At 51.9% G+C, this 15,848-nt stretch overlaps 1 protein-coding gene across 1 annotated transcript in view; it reads left to right on the top strand.

The window, feature by feature from the left end:
* Positions 1-2,719: 2,719 nt before the first annotated feature.
* USP35 (ubiquitin specific peptidase 35) overlaps positions 2,720-15,848 on the top strand; it is a 56,945-nt gene continuing 43,816 nt past the window's right edge. The window contains exons 1-7 of the mRNA XM_045165802.1: positions 2,720-4,321; positions 4,403-5,085; positions 6,044-6,176; positions 7,721-7,850; positions 8,268-8,369; positions 9,977-10,135; positions 14,770-14,963. Of these exons, the coding sequence (XP_045021737.1) occupies positions 4,245-4,321; positions 4,403-5,085; positions 6,044-6,176; positions 7,721-7,850; positions 8,268-8,369; positions 9,977-10,135; positions 14,770-14,963 (1,478 nt within the window). The 5' untranslated portion in view covers positions 2,720-4,244. The remainder of the gene's footprint in view (positions 4,322-4,402; positions 5,086-6,043; positions 6,177-7,720; positions 7,851-8,267; positions 8,370-9,976; positions 10,136-14,769; positions 14,964-15,848) is intronic.

Raw genomic sequence — 15,848 nt, 5'->3', positions numbered from 1 at the left:
GGGCATTGTGCACACAGGCACACACACAGGGTCTTTGGGGTTGATGAGTGATGGACAGTGGGTACATTCAGTCTCTATCATGCAGGAACAGAGACTGTCAATACACCGTGGAAAGGCAGAGGGTCACTTGAGAGGGACAGTTAAAGGGACCTGGGCTTTCCAGGGGAGGGGTCATGATTTTCTTCTCATGTGCTTTCCCACTTCCTGGAGCAGGCTGGATGTTGCTGGGACTCCCAGGCTGCCCATGTCAGCAGTGAGAGATACAAGCCAAGGGTGTGGGGAGGAGCCGCAGCACTGGCTGGGAAAGGCTAAGGAGTGAGCAGGTGGTCATCCCCATTTGGGGCTTCATAGACTCCGAGAGGTGGAAAAACACCAGCCCTGATGGTTGTGGCCACAATGGGGGTAGTAGCTGGACTAGACCTGAAACCTGGACTCTGTACTCCTACAGGTCACATGCCTCTAGTGGAGGTTGGATTGGGGAAGGGAAAACTGGGATTGGTTAAGAGTCTACTGCACTAGTCCAGGCAAGAGGTAAAAAGGAGCTGATACTGGGCGGGGCTGGAGCTCAGAGAAAGAATGGAAATGATGAGTTGGCAGTGAGGGTTAATGGATGAAATTCCTTCCAGAATCAGCTGGATCAGGAGTATGTGTCTCCTTTGTCTCCAGACGGTATCAGTTTTGCTTCTCAGTGCAGATGTCCCAAGAATAGACTCTTATTTTTTCTTATCTATTATCCAGCCCTTGGGGCTTCCCTAGTGGTTCAGATGGTAAAAGAGTCTGCCTGCAATGCAGGAGACCCGGGTTTGATCCCTGGGTTGGGAAGATCCCTTGGAGAAGGAAATGGCAACCCACTCTTGCCTGGAGAATTCCATGGATGGAGAAGCCTGGCAGGCTACAGTCCATGAGGTCACAAAGAGTTGGACACGACTGAGCGGCTAACACTGTACCTAGCCCTTGATGTGCCTCGTGACTTGAAGGATCTCATTTCCCTGACCAGGGGCTGAACTAAGGCCATGGCAGTGAAAGCGCCGAATCCTAACCACTAGCCCACCAGGGAACTCCCTGCCCTCTCAACCTCATCAGCGGTAGGCTCAGAATGGTCCCCATTTCCAGATGAGAAGGCTGAGGAGTCTCAGGAGGGACTCACCCAAGGTCACCTGGTGATTCTGAGGCAGAGAACCCGAGTCTTCTACTCTGACGCAGGCTCCCCAGAAGGGGGAGGGCACAGCTGCTGTTTGCTGCTGCATTTGGCATGGGGCAGGTGCCTCTTGGGTCAGAGCCAGCGTTGACAGGGTGTGTCCTCCTCCAGAGCCTAGAAGGAAGGTAGTTCCCCACCCTCCCTGTGGCCCCCCCACACACCGAGGAGCACTGGCAGTCTGCTTCCTCCTCCCCAAGGGAGGCCGAGTGCAGGTTCTAATCCCACCCTGCCAAGGCGCGTCTTTGTCCCTTGTTGGTTCTCAGCTTCCCCACCCGTGCCGTGGGCAGAGCAGGCATTATCCTACCTCCCTTCTGTAGCCTGGGATGGGTCAGGTGAGGTCCATGCCTCTAAAAACCCCGTTGCATGAATGCATCCAAGATATTCCTGAGTGGGTTCGTTGGTGACCATGGTGACAGCTGACCTCAGACTGCCTGTGTGGGAGTGGGGGCGGGTAGGCAGGGCTTGCCAGAGTGATCAGGCCACAGACTGCACAGAGGCTGCACGGCTGGCCTTGGAGATCACACCCTCGTAGAATGGCTCTGCTGACCGAGCTCCCGGCTGCCAGGCATGTATCATGTATTATGAGGCAGGTATCAAGTAGAACAATAGGAAATTGCCAGCCTCTGATCCCTCGCTTTTTATCCCCATTTTACAGAAAAGAGGCTCATGCTATTATGTGGTCAAGGTCACACAATGAGTTGCAGGACTAAATGGGATTTATTCCAGGTCACACTTGAATGCAGGACTCCTCGTTCCTAATTTGATTTTCTTTCTACTTCCAGAGCCTTCCTTAGTGCCAGAACTCTATTTTTGCCTGCCCCAGGTCTTTTTCCTCCACACATGATGTCAATATCTCATTGATTAGGATTTCTCCTTGGTTGCCTGAACACCAGGGTTTCTTGGCATTTTGGGTTGAAAGTATTAAGTCCACTAGTCTGGAGGGTAGGGGTTTGAGGGATGGTCTGCAAGGGACTGCCCAGGAAGGAGAGGACCAGGGCTGAAGGCAGATTCATTTTTTAAAGACACTTTTAAAGGCCTTTTGAGAGCACGCCTTACTTACATTGACACTCCACCAATGCATCTGTCTCCACCACTGGACTGGAATCTCCTAAGGGCGAGGACTTTGCTTCTAAAGCAAAAAGCATTGACACTTTTTGAGCACTTTCTTATGCCTAGCACCATGCTAAGGCCTTTATATTTGTCTTCACAACAGCCCTACAGGGTGGAAATAGAGGCTCAGAGAGCCTCTATCATTCTGGATGGTAAGCAGAATGGATCCCGGATGACTCTCAAAGAATAGAGTCTAACACCATTCCAGGCTTGGGGGATATGAACTTGTACTAAATGCTCAGGTGATTCTGAAGCAGTGAGGCCAGCATTCAGGAACTGCTATCTGTGCCCTAGCTACACCCTCTAACCACAGTAAACTCCTCAGGGGCACCTACTCTGCAGTGACTGGTCCCTACCTGGAGGAGCTCACAGTCTGGTGAGAGAGAGAGAGAGAGAGAGAAATGAGTCCATTACATTGTAACACTTGTAGTAATGGAGGTTTGGTCTCAGTGGAGAGCTAGGACAGAGAAGGGAGTGTCTCCATAGGGCCTGGCACATAGTTGGGGGTCCCACAGTATCTGTGGTTTTGAATAAAAGTTTCTGGCCCATCATCTATGAAATTTCTGGCATGTCTTCACACCTACTCCAGGTCTTAAGAGAGTAGTTTTTACTGATCCAATAAGTTTAATTAAACAATTACCATATGACCCTTATTCTGGGTCCTGCCCAGTATGGGATTAAACAAAAGAAGCAAAGAAATGATCCTGCCTTTTAGGACCTGAACCTGTGGGAACCAGCATGAGAGTCAGGAATCAAAGTGGGTCAGTTTAGGATGAAGTCTTCCAGAAAACAGCTCAAATGGAGAAGGGCAGAGGTTTGGCTCAGAGGAATAAGGAATAACTCTCAACACACACTGCATCTGCTCATTCAGCAGATCCCTACTACGTGCCAGGCACTGTGCTAGGTACTGGGGATACTGTGGGGAACAAAACCTGACTTGGTTCCTGCCCTCAGGAACCTGTATATTAATATAGTGCAGGAGGATGACCCCAACCAAGAAATCATGATTAGTGCTCTATAGGAGGATAGGATGCTGTGAAACTGTTAACAGGGGTGTTTGACCCATACAAGGACGTCAGGCAGGCCCTCTGTGAGGAACAAGTTGGAGCTGAGGTTTGTAGTGTTAGCCAACCAGGGAGGGGACAAGCAAGTGCAAGCGCCCAGTGGCAGGGAGGATACAGTGAGCCCAGAGTGAGGGGCTGATGTGGGCTGAGGCTCGGGAGGTGACAGGGCCCCCCTGTGCAGGGCTGAGCACAGAGATGAGGTGCTCTGCCTTGGTGGAGGAGATTCGAATCCATACAACCCAGCACTGTGTGATCCCAGCTACAGTGGACGAAGTGGCCAATGGAGGTGGCCAATGGAGAAATCTAGTTGAGGGGTGAATTCAAGCCTGGAGGTCCAGGGAGTTCTATTTAAGGTCTGGGTGTTTTAAGTGGGGTTTAGAGGAAAAACAGGACTTTGCCTGGTTGTATGAATATGTGTTCATGGTGGAGGTCTTGGGAGATAGGCTGTTTCAGGCGAAAGGCACGGTGAACACAAAGAGGAAAAGGGTAGGTCATTTGAGAAAGAGCAGGAAGCTGACTGGGGGCAGAATAAAGTGTGCAGGGATCTCTGGAAGCCCTGTCAGCCCTCCCTTCCTGGAGGAGTGATTTGTATGTGCGCACAGCTCATCTTCCCGCAGGACATGACTTGGCCAGGGCTCTGGACAGCAGCTTCTAGATCCAGCTCTTACCTGCCTTGCCAAGAATGGACTAGGTGGTCAGGGAGGCCCCGGGGTGGAGGTGGGAGTGGATGAGGGAGAGGCAAAGGGGCGGAGCAAACGGGAAGACTCAGATGTTGCCTTTGTGAGATGCATCAGCAATAATTACAATCCACTGGAGCTTATTATGTGCCAGGCATTGTGCTTTTACCTCATTAGGATACCTCCCAGGGACGAATGCATCCTTGCCCCATTTCACGGATGGGGAGCTGGGGTCCAGAAAGGTTGAGCTGCTCGCCCCCAAGTCTCAGCACGTAGGAGACCACGTTGGGGGCGGGGGCGGTGGATCTCGGTCCTGTCGGGCAGATTGTGACCCTGCTCCCTGTCCCCCACAGCCTGGTCACCATGGACAAGATCCTGGAGGCCGTGGTGACATCATCATACCCGGCGAGCGTGAAGCAAGGGCTCGTGCGGCGCGTGCTGGAGGCGGCGCGGCAGCCGCTGGAGCGCGAGCAGTGCCTGGCGCTGCTGGCGCTGGGTACGCGCCTCTACGTGAGCGGCGCCGACGAGCTGCCCCGCCGCGTGGGCTGCCAGCTGCTGCACGTGGCCGGCCGCCACCACCCGGAGGTCTTCGCCGAGTTTTTCAGTGCGCGCCGCGTGCTGCGCCTCCTCCAGGGAGGCGCCGGGCCGCCGAGCGCCCGCGCGCTGGCCTGCGTGCAGCTCTGTCTGCAACTGCTGCCCGAGGGGCCCGGGGCCGACGAGGTGTTCGCGCTGCTGCGGCGCGAGGTGCTGCGCACGGTGTGCGAGCGCCCGGGCCCCGCGGTCTGCGCGCAGGTGGCGCGGCTGCTGGCACGGCACCCGCGCTGCGTCCCCGACGGCCCTCACCGCCTGCTCTTCTGCCAGCAGCTTGTGCGCTGCCTCGGCCGCTTTCGCTGCCCGGCCGAGGGCGAGGAGGGCGCAGTGGAGTTCCTGGAGCAGGCCCAGCAGGTGAGCGGGCTCCTGGCGCAGCTGTGGCGTGCGCAGCCCGCCGCCATCCTGCCCTGCCTCAAGGAGCTGTTCGCCGTTATCTCCTGCACAGGTGCGTGTGCCCTGGGGCCGCAGTGGGGCCCGTGCGTGCAGTCTTCTGCTTGGCGCGCCCGCTTGGTGGTGTGGTGTATGCATGCTAGTGCACAGGGGTGTGTGGGGGGATGTGCCTTTACTTAGCAGGCCCCTCCTGAGCTCCTGCGGGTGGAGGTGGGGGCTCAGATCCTGTGGTCCGCTCCTCTAGAGGGCCAGGAGGAGTTGGGGGAGGGGGATGAGTGAGTCAACAGGAAGCGGGGATGGTCATCATGCTCTGTGGGTCAGGTGAGTTTCCAAGTGATGATTTTTGAGGCTGGCCTTGAGAGCTGGGCAGCGCCAGGCAGCAGTAGGGTGCTCAGGGCAGGCAGAGGGGTAGATCCAGAGACATGATGGAGCCTGTACCTGTCAACTGTGAATTGTAAATCTTGGCCCTCTGTTGACAGCTGTGGAAATTGGACTGTAGTTTAAATGGCTAAAATAAAATTTGTGCCTTCCCTGATTATAGGGTTGTTCACGGGAAAGGAAGGGAATGCACCTAGCTTGGAGGAACCAAGGCTGGGTGTGTAAGGACCTAGGTCTTTCATACAATTGGACAACAAATTTTGATGACTAATTTTTTTTTTTAATGTCTTTTCGGTTCACCTGGAATGTCTTCCCTCCCCTCAAGTTACATTGCCCTCCTTCCTGTTCTTTCCAGCTCCACTGTTACTATCTAAGGGCCTTGCCTATACAGGCGTAGTTAGGGGTTAGTACTTTTCTCGTTGCTCAGCTCAGGGCCAGAGCAGTGCCAGTGAAGGTCTGTTGAGTGAATGAGCCAAGATGAGATAGAGGCTGGGATGCTGTAGGAGGCGAGGAGGTGGCCCCAGTGTGCTCTTTGCAGAGGGCCCCTAGTTCCTTGGCAGCATGAAGGACATGGGGTGCTAGGGGAGGGGTGGGGCCCATTTGTCCTCTAAGCTCAGCCCCGGCCCCTGTTCCAGAGGAGGAGCCACCGTCTAGCGCCCTCGCCAGTGTGGTCCAACACCTCCCGTTGGAGCTCATGGATGGTGTCGTCCGGAACCTCAGCAATGATGACAGTGTGACGGACTCCCAGATGCTGACTGCCATCAGCAGGTGGGCTGAGAGACAAGTGGTGGTCAGGTCTCTCTCTGTGTCCCAGAAGCCCCTTCCACTGGGTGGGATTGCTGGGTTAGATTTAGTGTCAGAGGGCCCAGGCCCTCATGCTTGTTCAGTCCATCCATCCTTTGAGCCCTTCCTGTGCCTGGCCCAGGGCTGGATGTGGGAGACACACAGAGAGCTTTGCTCTAGTGATGCTCTCGGGCTGTCTACCAACTCTGTGACCCTAGACCAGTCAGCGGACTCTCTGAGCTTCAGTTGTCCCATCTGTAATAGCAGAGGTAGTATAAGAAATTGTCAGGCTCCCATGGGGTCAATGATAGGAGATAAAAGTAGTTTATGAAGTGCTTTCTGAGTTTGGCAAGTATGGTAAACAGAGTTTGGGTACTTTTCAGCTCACAGAGCTCTTGCACATCCCCCACCTCATGTGAACATCATCACACCTGTGATCTAGCCACACCTGCCTGGCCAGTGATCTCAGAATATGACACCTACCCTCCTGCCTGCAGGCCTTTGGCTCTGCAGACTCCATCCGCCTGGCATCCCCCCTCCCCCTACCATTCTTTCCATTCCTGTGTGCAGATCCACTGTCTCCTCCATTGGGCCTTCCCGGATTCCTTGTCTTTAGTGGGTGAGAGAGTGGGCTCTAGAAGTAAACTGCCTGAGTTCAAGTCTTGGCTCTCCCACTTCTTGCCTGTGTGATTCTGGGCAAGTTACTCAACCCCTTTCTGCCTCAGCATCCTCATGTGTAATTTGTAGTATAATTGGACCCATCTTACAGGGTTGTTGTGAGGGTTGAATTAGGTAAAATGAGATGTTACATGGTGCCTAGAATAGTCCCGTGGTAGCTGTTACTACCATATTTACTACTTTGTGGCAGGAGCTACCGAGTATAAAAATAATGATATTAGTGCTTTTTTTCCCAAGTACCTACTGTGTGGCAGCTTCATGGTCCGTGCATGCAGGTGTTGTCTTGTGGGGGGGTCACAGGGGTTAATACATGTAAGGCAGAGCAGTGCCTGTTGCGGAATGAATAAATGTTATCGGTTAGCCATTGTTATCTCTTAATCCATACAACAACCCTGTGAGGTAGGTGTCGTCTCTATTTGACAGAGGAAGAAACTGAGGCTAAAGAGAGTAAGTGACTTGCTCCAGGTCACAAACGAAGGTTTGCTGGAGCCAGAGCTTCTGGCCTCGGGGCAGTACTTCTCCTGCCGTTGGGCCCCACAGTCCAGGCAGAGGCAGCTGAAAGCCCTGCTCTGCCACCGCAGCGCAGTGTGTGTGGGGGGAGGTTTGGGGTGTTGAGAGGGCCTGGCTTCCCTCCTGCCGGGCTGGGAGCCCCAGTCTCTGCCGGGTGCCTGTGCTTGGCTCGTTTATAGTCCCCAGGGTGTCCTGTTCATCCCCCAGATCCCAGGGCTGCCCTGTGTAGGTGTGAGTCAGTGTGGGGGGAATCTCAGGTCAGTATGGCTGGTCCCTGGGCTGCCCGCTCCCAGGCGTTTGGGACTCCCCGGTCCTTGTGTCGCTGTCACTCCCCTCACCAGGATGATCGACTGGGTGTCCTGGCCCCTGGGGAAGAATATTGACAAGTGGATCATTGCACTGCTGAAGGGTCTGGCCGCTGTTAAGAAGTTCAGCATCTTGATCGAGGTTTCACTCGCCAAAATTGAGAAGGTTGGTGGGCCCCTGTCCCAGCCCTGGCCTCTGGCCTTTCCCGCTAGTCTCTTGCCAGGGGCAGTGCAGGTCTGGGAGGCAGAGCACTGAGGCTCCCACCCAAGCTCACTGTGACCTGGGACAATTCACTGCTTTCCTCTGGGCCTCAGGTTTCCCCCATTCATTCCTCTGACTCTTCATTCAAGTGTGTGCATCTGTCACTTTTGGTCCATCCATCCATCAGATATCTGACCGTCTTGCTGTCCATTTCACCGGCTGTCCATCCACCCGAGTCTGTGAGCACCTCTGTGTTCTGGCTCCCTCATGGGTCTGCTGCTTTGACTCCAGTGTCTCTGGCCCCCTTTCAGGCCTGTGGCTACACTTGGCCTTGGGTGGCCCAGGTCTGTGGGACTCCTGACCAGGTTTTTTTTTTTCCAGGTTTTCTCCAAGCTTCTGTATCCCATTGTCCGGGGCGCCGCCTTGTCCGTCCTCAAGTACATGCTCCTGACCTTCCAGCACTCCCATGAGGCCTTCCACCTGGTAAGGGCCCCTGCATGTTGCCCTGAGGATGGGTGGGTGGCCCTGCATCCCCCACTGGTCTGGCTAGAGGCCAGACGTGTTGTCTCTGTTGGGGCTTAAGGGGTTGGAGCTTGAAGGCTAAGACCTCCAAGTCCTGGATGTTAGCACTGGAAGAGACTTGAGATCCAATTTTACAGATAGAAAACTGAGGTCAGAGAATGCATGTGACGTTCCCCCTGGGCCCTGAGTAGAGTGACCGGCCTAGAATGAACGGCAGTGGTGCCAGCTGTGTGGCAGGCACAGTGCTAAAGACATTACACATGTTCATTTATTTTACTCCCAGAGTAGCCCCAGGACAGAGGTTTTGGTCATTTTTTCCATTTTTCAACTGAAGAAACTACAGATTAGGGAGATTAGATTGCATGTTGCAGGCACAGTACTGGTGAGTGGTACAGGGAAGATTCCAGCTGAGTTGGTCTCACTGAGTTGGTCTGATCCAATGTAGGTCAGGAGTCCATCAGGAGTCCAGTCTAAACCCTGCTGTCCATCAGCACCCAGGAGGCCTGGCCTCCGCTCCGGGCCCTCTCTACTGCCTTCTGGGCCCTCCCTTGGGAAGAGCAGCTTGCAGCCCTGCAGAAGGGGCCCAGGATTCTTGTGGCCCTTGATCAGTGCTGAAATATGCTTCCTGACTTGTGCAGTGGGAAGAGCACCAAACCAGGGATTGGGGTTGCATGGGGTTGAGTCTCAGCTCTGCCATTGATCAGATGTGGTGACCTTGGGCCAGACACTTAGCGTGTGGGTTGGGGGTAAACCCTTAGGCTGGTGGAACAGGGTTAGATGAGGTCACATTTGTCATAGCCTGTTACATGCAAGGACTAGAGAGAGAGAGAGAGAGAGAGAGAGAGAAAGAGAGTTTTTTTTTCCCCCCATCCTTCTCCTGGGCTCCCCTGCTTCCAGTTTCTGTGGCCTGACTCTTCCATCCCTGGTACATTATGGTGTGGCTTCCCTATAGGTTTGAAAGTTAACACTCTATAGCACAGAGGGAAGGAAAAATGAGCTTTGGGTTCATACAGACCTGGCTCAGACAGCAACTTCTGCCATAACCCATGGTGAAGTCCTTGGCAAATTACATAAGCTGTCCCATTTAATGTCTTCATCTATAAGATGGGGAGAGTAATCGCCACATGTCACCATGGGAGGAAGTGCTTTCCACATTAAACATTTGCTGCCACTCATCTCTGTCAGGGCTGCCACCAGCTGACCACACTGTGGCCCCAACATTGCTCCTGGGTGACAGAGTAACCCGGGTCACTCTGGCCTTCAGGCTCTTTAGGCAGATCAGTTGGCTGATACTCGATAGCTGGGGCTCAGGCCTGCCCTCAGCTGTGAGCAGGGAACTATTTGTCCCATTAAACAGATGAAGAGAGTGAGGCAGAGTATCCAAGGTCGTGTGCGTTGTAAAGAGTCAGCTGCCTGCAGAGTTTAGAGCCCCAGGCAGGTGAGGGGCACAGTAGTCAGGTGGGCACAGCTCCCTGCTTTGAAGAAGCTCCGGGTGCTTCTAGCATTGATTTCCACCCCACAACTCAGGCGGGGAATCTGGTGCTGACTGACCCTCCTCTGCTCTCTAGCTCCTCCCTCACATCCCCCCGATGGTGGCGTCTCTGGTCAAGGAGGACTCCAACTCGGGCACCAGCTGCCTGGAGCAGTTGGCGGAGCTGGTGCACTGCATGGTGTTCCGGTTTCCTGGCTTCCCGGATCTGTATGAGCCCGTCATGGAGGCCATCAAGGTGAGTGACAGTCCCCACTGTTCCCGCACCCCACTCTGACAAAGGCGCCAGTTGGGGCTTTGCTCAAGGCCACGCTGCAGGTTGGTGGCAGCTGTCCCCCCTTTAGCCCTTGACTGCCTCCCGTCGTCTCCCCCGGCGCATCCTGTGCTTCAGGCATCCTGAGCCACCTGCCATTCCCCTAGATGGCTCTTCCTGTCTTGACTGTTCTGAGCCTTTGTACGTGCCAATCACTCTAACTTAAACTCCTCTCTTGTTCTGCCTGGATAGCTCCTGCTTCTCCTTCTAAGCCTTATTGAAGGCTCTGATGACTCTGAATGAGCCCCCACCCCAGCCCTGCCCCTTGGCTGGATCATGGCCTCTTTGAGCTTCCACAGCCCTAGTCCATCCCTCTGCCACACATCATCACTGTCTGTGTGTCAGTCTGCTCTTAGACTGAGCACTCCAGGAGCAGACTTATGCCACACTCTGTGCCAGGCCCAGGCTGGGAACTGCGGACGCAGGCATGAGGCAGATCAAATCTCCCTGTGAGAAGCTCACAGCCTAGTGGGGTGACTGACGTGTTTACCTATAACTCTGATCTAAGCAGCTTATGAAATACCTGTGAGGATCAGCCCAAGAGCAGTGAGGAGGCAGAAGAGGGACAGATCTCCTCCAGTCAGAGGTGGAGGCTGCAAGGAAGAAAGGGCTTCTGAACCCAGCTTCATCTGAACAGCTAGGACAATAGCTTGTCTGTGTTTGTAGCTAGAGTCACACTTGCCAGTGTCTTCTAATACATTCTGTCTTCTGTTGCTTACTATAAACCTATGAGGCAAGTACTGATGTTGTTTCAGTTTCATAGATGAGGAAAATGAGACTCTGAGAGGTGTGGTATTTTATTCACAGTCATGGAGATAGTGAGAGATGCAGCCAGGGCCCAGGGTTGCCGAGCCCTTTCCCACTGCATGATACAGAGGACAGGTTCAAATGTGGGTGACGGATGTCCAGGTAGGTGGTGATCCTTTTAGGACCTCTGATCTGACTTCCATTTCTGTAACACAGCAGATAAGTAACCTGAGAAATGTCCCATTGGAAAACACCCAGAAATTCTTGTTAAAATATAACAAACATCTTTTTAAGTATATAGCTGAGCTTGCAAGAGAGTAAGTAAGGATCCACAGGGGCCGAAAAGGAAGAGAAAAATCAAATTCCAGAGTGGTGAATGAGAGGTGATACTCTTTAGCCATGAGGTGGGGAGGGAGGTTGGGTGAGATGGCCAACCTCAGCCCCCCGGGGGCATGAGCTGGTGGGGACAGGAGTTGAGGTTAGGGCCTGCCCCCATGAGGGAGTTAGTATCAAGGGGCCCCTGTAATTCGGGACCCAAGAAAGGCTTTACTATTAGCAAAATGATGTTCTAGAAAAAATACACATGGTCCCAAATAGACATCAAGGAAAGTTCTCGGGCTTGGATTGGGAAAAAAGAAATTTGTCATCACTGGACTGCTCTCATCTGATTTTAGGGGTTCAGGTTCATATCTTTTTCTGCAGTTATGGGACCTCTTAAGCTCAGATACTAACACTGAAAGTGGTCATTAACTTGTAATACCCAAGGGTTGCCTGATAAAAGCAGAAAAGAAACCACTTTCAAGCCACAAAGACAAAATTCTATTAAAGATGAGTTTATAATCCCCAAATACAAAACACACAAGGGAACAATCCACCATGAATGAGAGTAGGAAAACACAACATTTACCTGTCATTTACTTGGATTTTCTCAGTTCTTCCAGTTGAGCATGAGAGAGGTTTGTTTTTTGTTTGTTTGTTTGTTTTGTTTTTTTAACAGTCAGAACTAACCAACAGCAGAAGCAGCTGCCTGATTAGATCATGAGCTCCTTGGCACTGGAGGTGGTTGAGCAGAGGAGACAGGACTCAAACTTGTTGGAAATGACTGTTCCTGTGAGCTTCTGATGGGCACGGACTGTGTCGTTTTGATCTGTGTGTCTAATAAATGAGTGAATGAACAGGACTGTGGTGTGACGTATGGTATCATGGAGGTGTGAACAAAGAGGGAGCATGGCCCTGAACTGGGCACCAGGGGAAGCTCACGCTGAGGGAGACCCAGGTTTTGCACACTGGAGGCTGTGGCCTGATCCAGAGGGGCGAGGTGAGTCTGCAAATACATATGCGATTGGCTGTAGGGAGTTAAGCTCTATAAGACAGGTGTAGATAGTGTGAGGGCCCCCACTTGAGAAGATTATGGAAAGTCTTCTGGAGAGGGGATATAGGAGTTAGACCTTGAGGGACAGGAACTGGGAGGAGGAGGCCAGGGGATAAGGTGTGGGAGCAAGAACGTGCATGTCCAGTTTGGTGGTCACATGTGGTGGAAGGGAGGTGAGACGAGAAGATGGGCAGAAAATGAGGCCGAGTGACTGCATGGTCCAGCAGATCTGGGCTTCTCAACGTCTCCTCTGAAGTACTTGACCCCAGAACAGGGGACTTACCCAAGCAGCCTGACACAAGCTCAGTTTCTGTAAAATCTGATGTCATCTCAAAGATTCAAGTATATGCTTCATAATTATAAACATCTGTTTTAATAGAAACATATTTTTCTTCCTTGGATTTTTAGCTAATATAGATCTAGGAAGATGTGTGATACTTGTTGTATGGCTTTGGCTGCCTTTTGGTGCAAGCCAGTTTGAGAGTCAAGTCTGCCAAGAATTAATGGGTTTTATTGTTTATAAAATTCTTCCACATTTTATTCATCCTTTGAATTGTTGTTTTTTAGTTGCTAAGTCATGTCAGACTCTCTGCAACCCCACTGACTGAGGCCTGCCAATCTCCTCTGTCTGTGGGATTTTGCAGGCAAGGATACTGGCATGGGTTGCCATTTCCTCCTCCAGGCAGTCTTCCCGACCGCTGTATACAGGCACCTTTATAAATTCTGGAAAGTTCTCTCACGTAGGCAGTTGTGTTAAGTTATGGCAGTTTCTCTGGGGGCTGTGGTCCTTGCTGAGGGAGCTACATTTTATGTAGATTTCTAGTAACAGGAGGAGCTTGAAAGTTATTTGAAAGTTTTTGTTTTATTCTCTTTATTCTCCTATGAGTACAAAGTTACCTTCTTTGGGAAAAATGACATTTGATTTTTTTTCTAGTGTGGATATTTTTGCATTTTGTGGTGTTGGGGGAGCAGGGAGTGTCGGTTCTGTCTTTTTGTCCCTATTTGTTCATGTTGTGTGTGGGGTGGGGTTGGATTGGCGATCGTAGGAAGAAAAAAGAAGGGACTACAAAGCTACTGAGCCCTTAGCTTCTTTTCTTTGTGTTTCTCTGGTGGCTCAGCTGGTAAAGAATCTGCCTGCCAGTGCAGCAGATGCAAGAGACGTGGGTTCGATCCCTGGGTCAGGAAGATCCCCTGGAGGAGGAAATGGCAGTCCACTCCAGTATTCTTGCCTGGAAAATTCCATGAACAGAGGAGCCTGGCTGGCTACAGTCCATGTGGTCGTAAAGAGTTGGACATGGCTAAGCACACATACCTAGCTTCTTACCTCAGGCATGTCCTATATTTTTACTACCTGTGGGAGGTGACTGACTAATCTGACAAATTATCTGATAAACAGTCATGGGAAATGAGTGAGCAAATGTATTAAACCCCTGCTTGAGCCCTGCCTTTTGCAGTGATGGGGGCTTTCAGTGCTGAGCTGGTTTGAAGCTCAGGAACCTTAGACAAATCTAGGAACTGTGTTAAGATCTGGAAATAAGAACGGGGCTAGAGGAACTGTCGTGAATATCACTTAAATCTAGTGAATAATATTGCATTATTATGCTAGGGTGTTTTTCTTTAGACTGTGTCATCCTTAGAGCCAGTGCTTTGGTTATACTCTCTTCAGTGCAGCTCTCCAGTGTGAAGAAGGGTAATGAATGGTAAAGTGTGCTAACCCCTGCGCCTGTGACCAAGGACTCGTACCTCAGTCCCCCAGGATCCTCCCACCGTCCTGACTGTGGGATCAAGTTCCCAGGGCTCTGTGTGTGTGTGCGTGGTGTTGACTAATTTGAAAAAGCTGACTGTGCAAATTTTAACGTGAAGAAGGTGTAAATAGGAGCAGGCCCCATGAAAGTATGGCGTGCTGAACTGACATACGGTAGGAGTGTCCTCATTTGACAGATGAGCAAACTGAGGTCCAGGGAGGTTAACTGACTGAGTCAGGCTGGCTTACTGACCACAGCCAGAGAGCTGTGAGGACAGGAGTCAGGACCAGGGTTGAGATCTCAGCACGGCTGGATTGGGCCAGGGGGCCAGTGTTGTCATTGCTTAAAGCGTGTCACATCCTGGACTCATCTTAACATATAATAGAGTCTTCATTTACTGCCTCTTAAGAAAATCCTTTACCTGGGTCTTGGTTTTTTCATCTACATAGTGAAGATTTTACCCCTTTCCAAAGGCAGTTGTGGCATGAAAGATCATCTCGAAGGCCCACATGTCAAGATGAAAACCTAGAGTATGTTTGAAAGCAGGGGACAGTTCACACACATCTCCATGACATTTTTCGGGTGGTGTGCTTGACCCATGTGTAGTAGGCTGTACTCCAGGGTTTCCTGGAGGAGGTGGTATTCTTAGAGCTAACCCTGGTGTTCAGTGCCCCTCTGGCTTGTTCCTCACTCAGGACCTCCATGTTCCCAACGAGGACCGAATCAAGCAGCTGCTGGGGCAGGACGCCTGGACCTCGCAGAAGAGTGAGTTGGCCGGCTTTTATCCCCGGCTCATGGCCAAGTCAGACACGGGCAAGATTGGTTTAATCAACCTGGGCAACACGTGCTACGTGAACAGCATCCTTCAGGCCTTGTTCATGGCTTCCGAGTAGGTGCTGCTTTTATATTTCTTGTCTGCCTCTGCCTCTGTCTGCTGGGCTTCCCGGGGTGTGGGGGTGGGGATGGGCATTGGAGATCGGGGCTCCTGCTGTGTGTCATGGGCACAGTTCCCTGAGGTCTCTGGGTATGTGAAGGGCAGGGGAGAGCTCCCAGAGGGCTGCAGGCCATTGTCTAGGCAATAGGTCAAGACTTGATGGGAACTTGAGATGGGGATTTGGGGGCCAGGCTGCAGCGGGAAGTGGGTCTGCTGCATTGGTCGACATCACTGACTTTCCTCCTAGAGTCTGAGAGGGTGGACAGTGTCTTCCACAGTAGAACTTCCACCTTCCTTGGCATTAGTGAAACAAAATTGTTGTTGTCAGTGGGTACCTATTCAACTGATAACTTGCTTAAAGATCAATCAAGGTTTCAGCCACAGAAGCAGACATACTTTCCTCCCTATTTTCCTTTTTTTTAAAAAAATTTATGGCTGCGCTGGCTCTTAGTTGCTTCTTGCCAGCTTCCCCTAGTTGGGGTGAGCGGGAGCCACTCTGGTTGTGGTGCGCAGGCTTCTTGCTGCGCTGGTTTCTCTTGCTGCGGAGCACGGGCTCCAGGTGCTCGGGTTCAGTAGTTGTGGCACATGGGCTTGGTTGTCCCGAGGCGTGTGGGTCTTAGTACCCAGACCAGGGATCAAATCCATGTCCCCTGCATTGGCAGGCAGATTCCCAGCCACTAGACCACCAGGGGAGGCACCTCAGTTTTCCTTTTTTGTGTGTGTGTGTAAAAATGCACATAACATAAAGTTTACCATATTAACCATTTTTAAGTATACAGTTCGGTGGTGTCAGATTGTATTCACAATTGCTGTGCAGCCGTCACTACCATCCATCCCTTT

Source organism: Bubalus bubalis, chromosome 5 (genome assembly GCF_019923935.1).
Source record: "Bubalus bubalis isolate 160015118507 breed Murrah chromosome 5, NDDB_SH_1, whole genome shotgun sequence".
NCBI classification, from domain to species: Eukaryota; Metazoa; Chordata; class Mammalia; order Artiodactyla; family Bovidae; genus Bubalus; species Bubalus bubalis.
The sequence above is the reverse complement of the archived record's forward strand: the minus strand, read 5'-3'. Positions and strand labels throughout refer to the sequence as shown.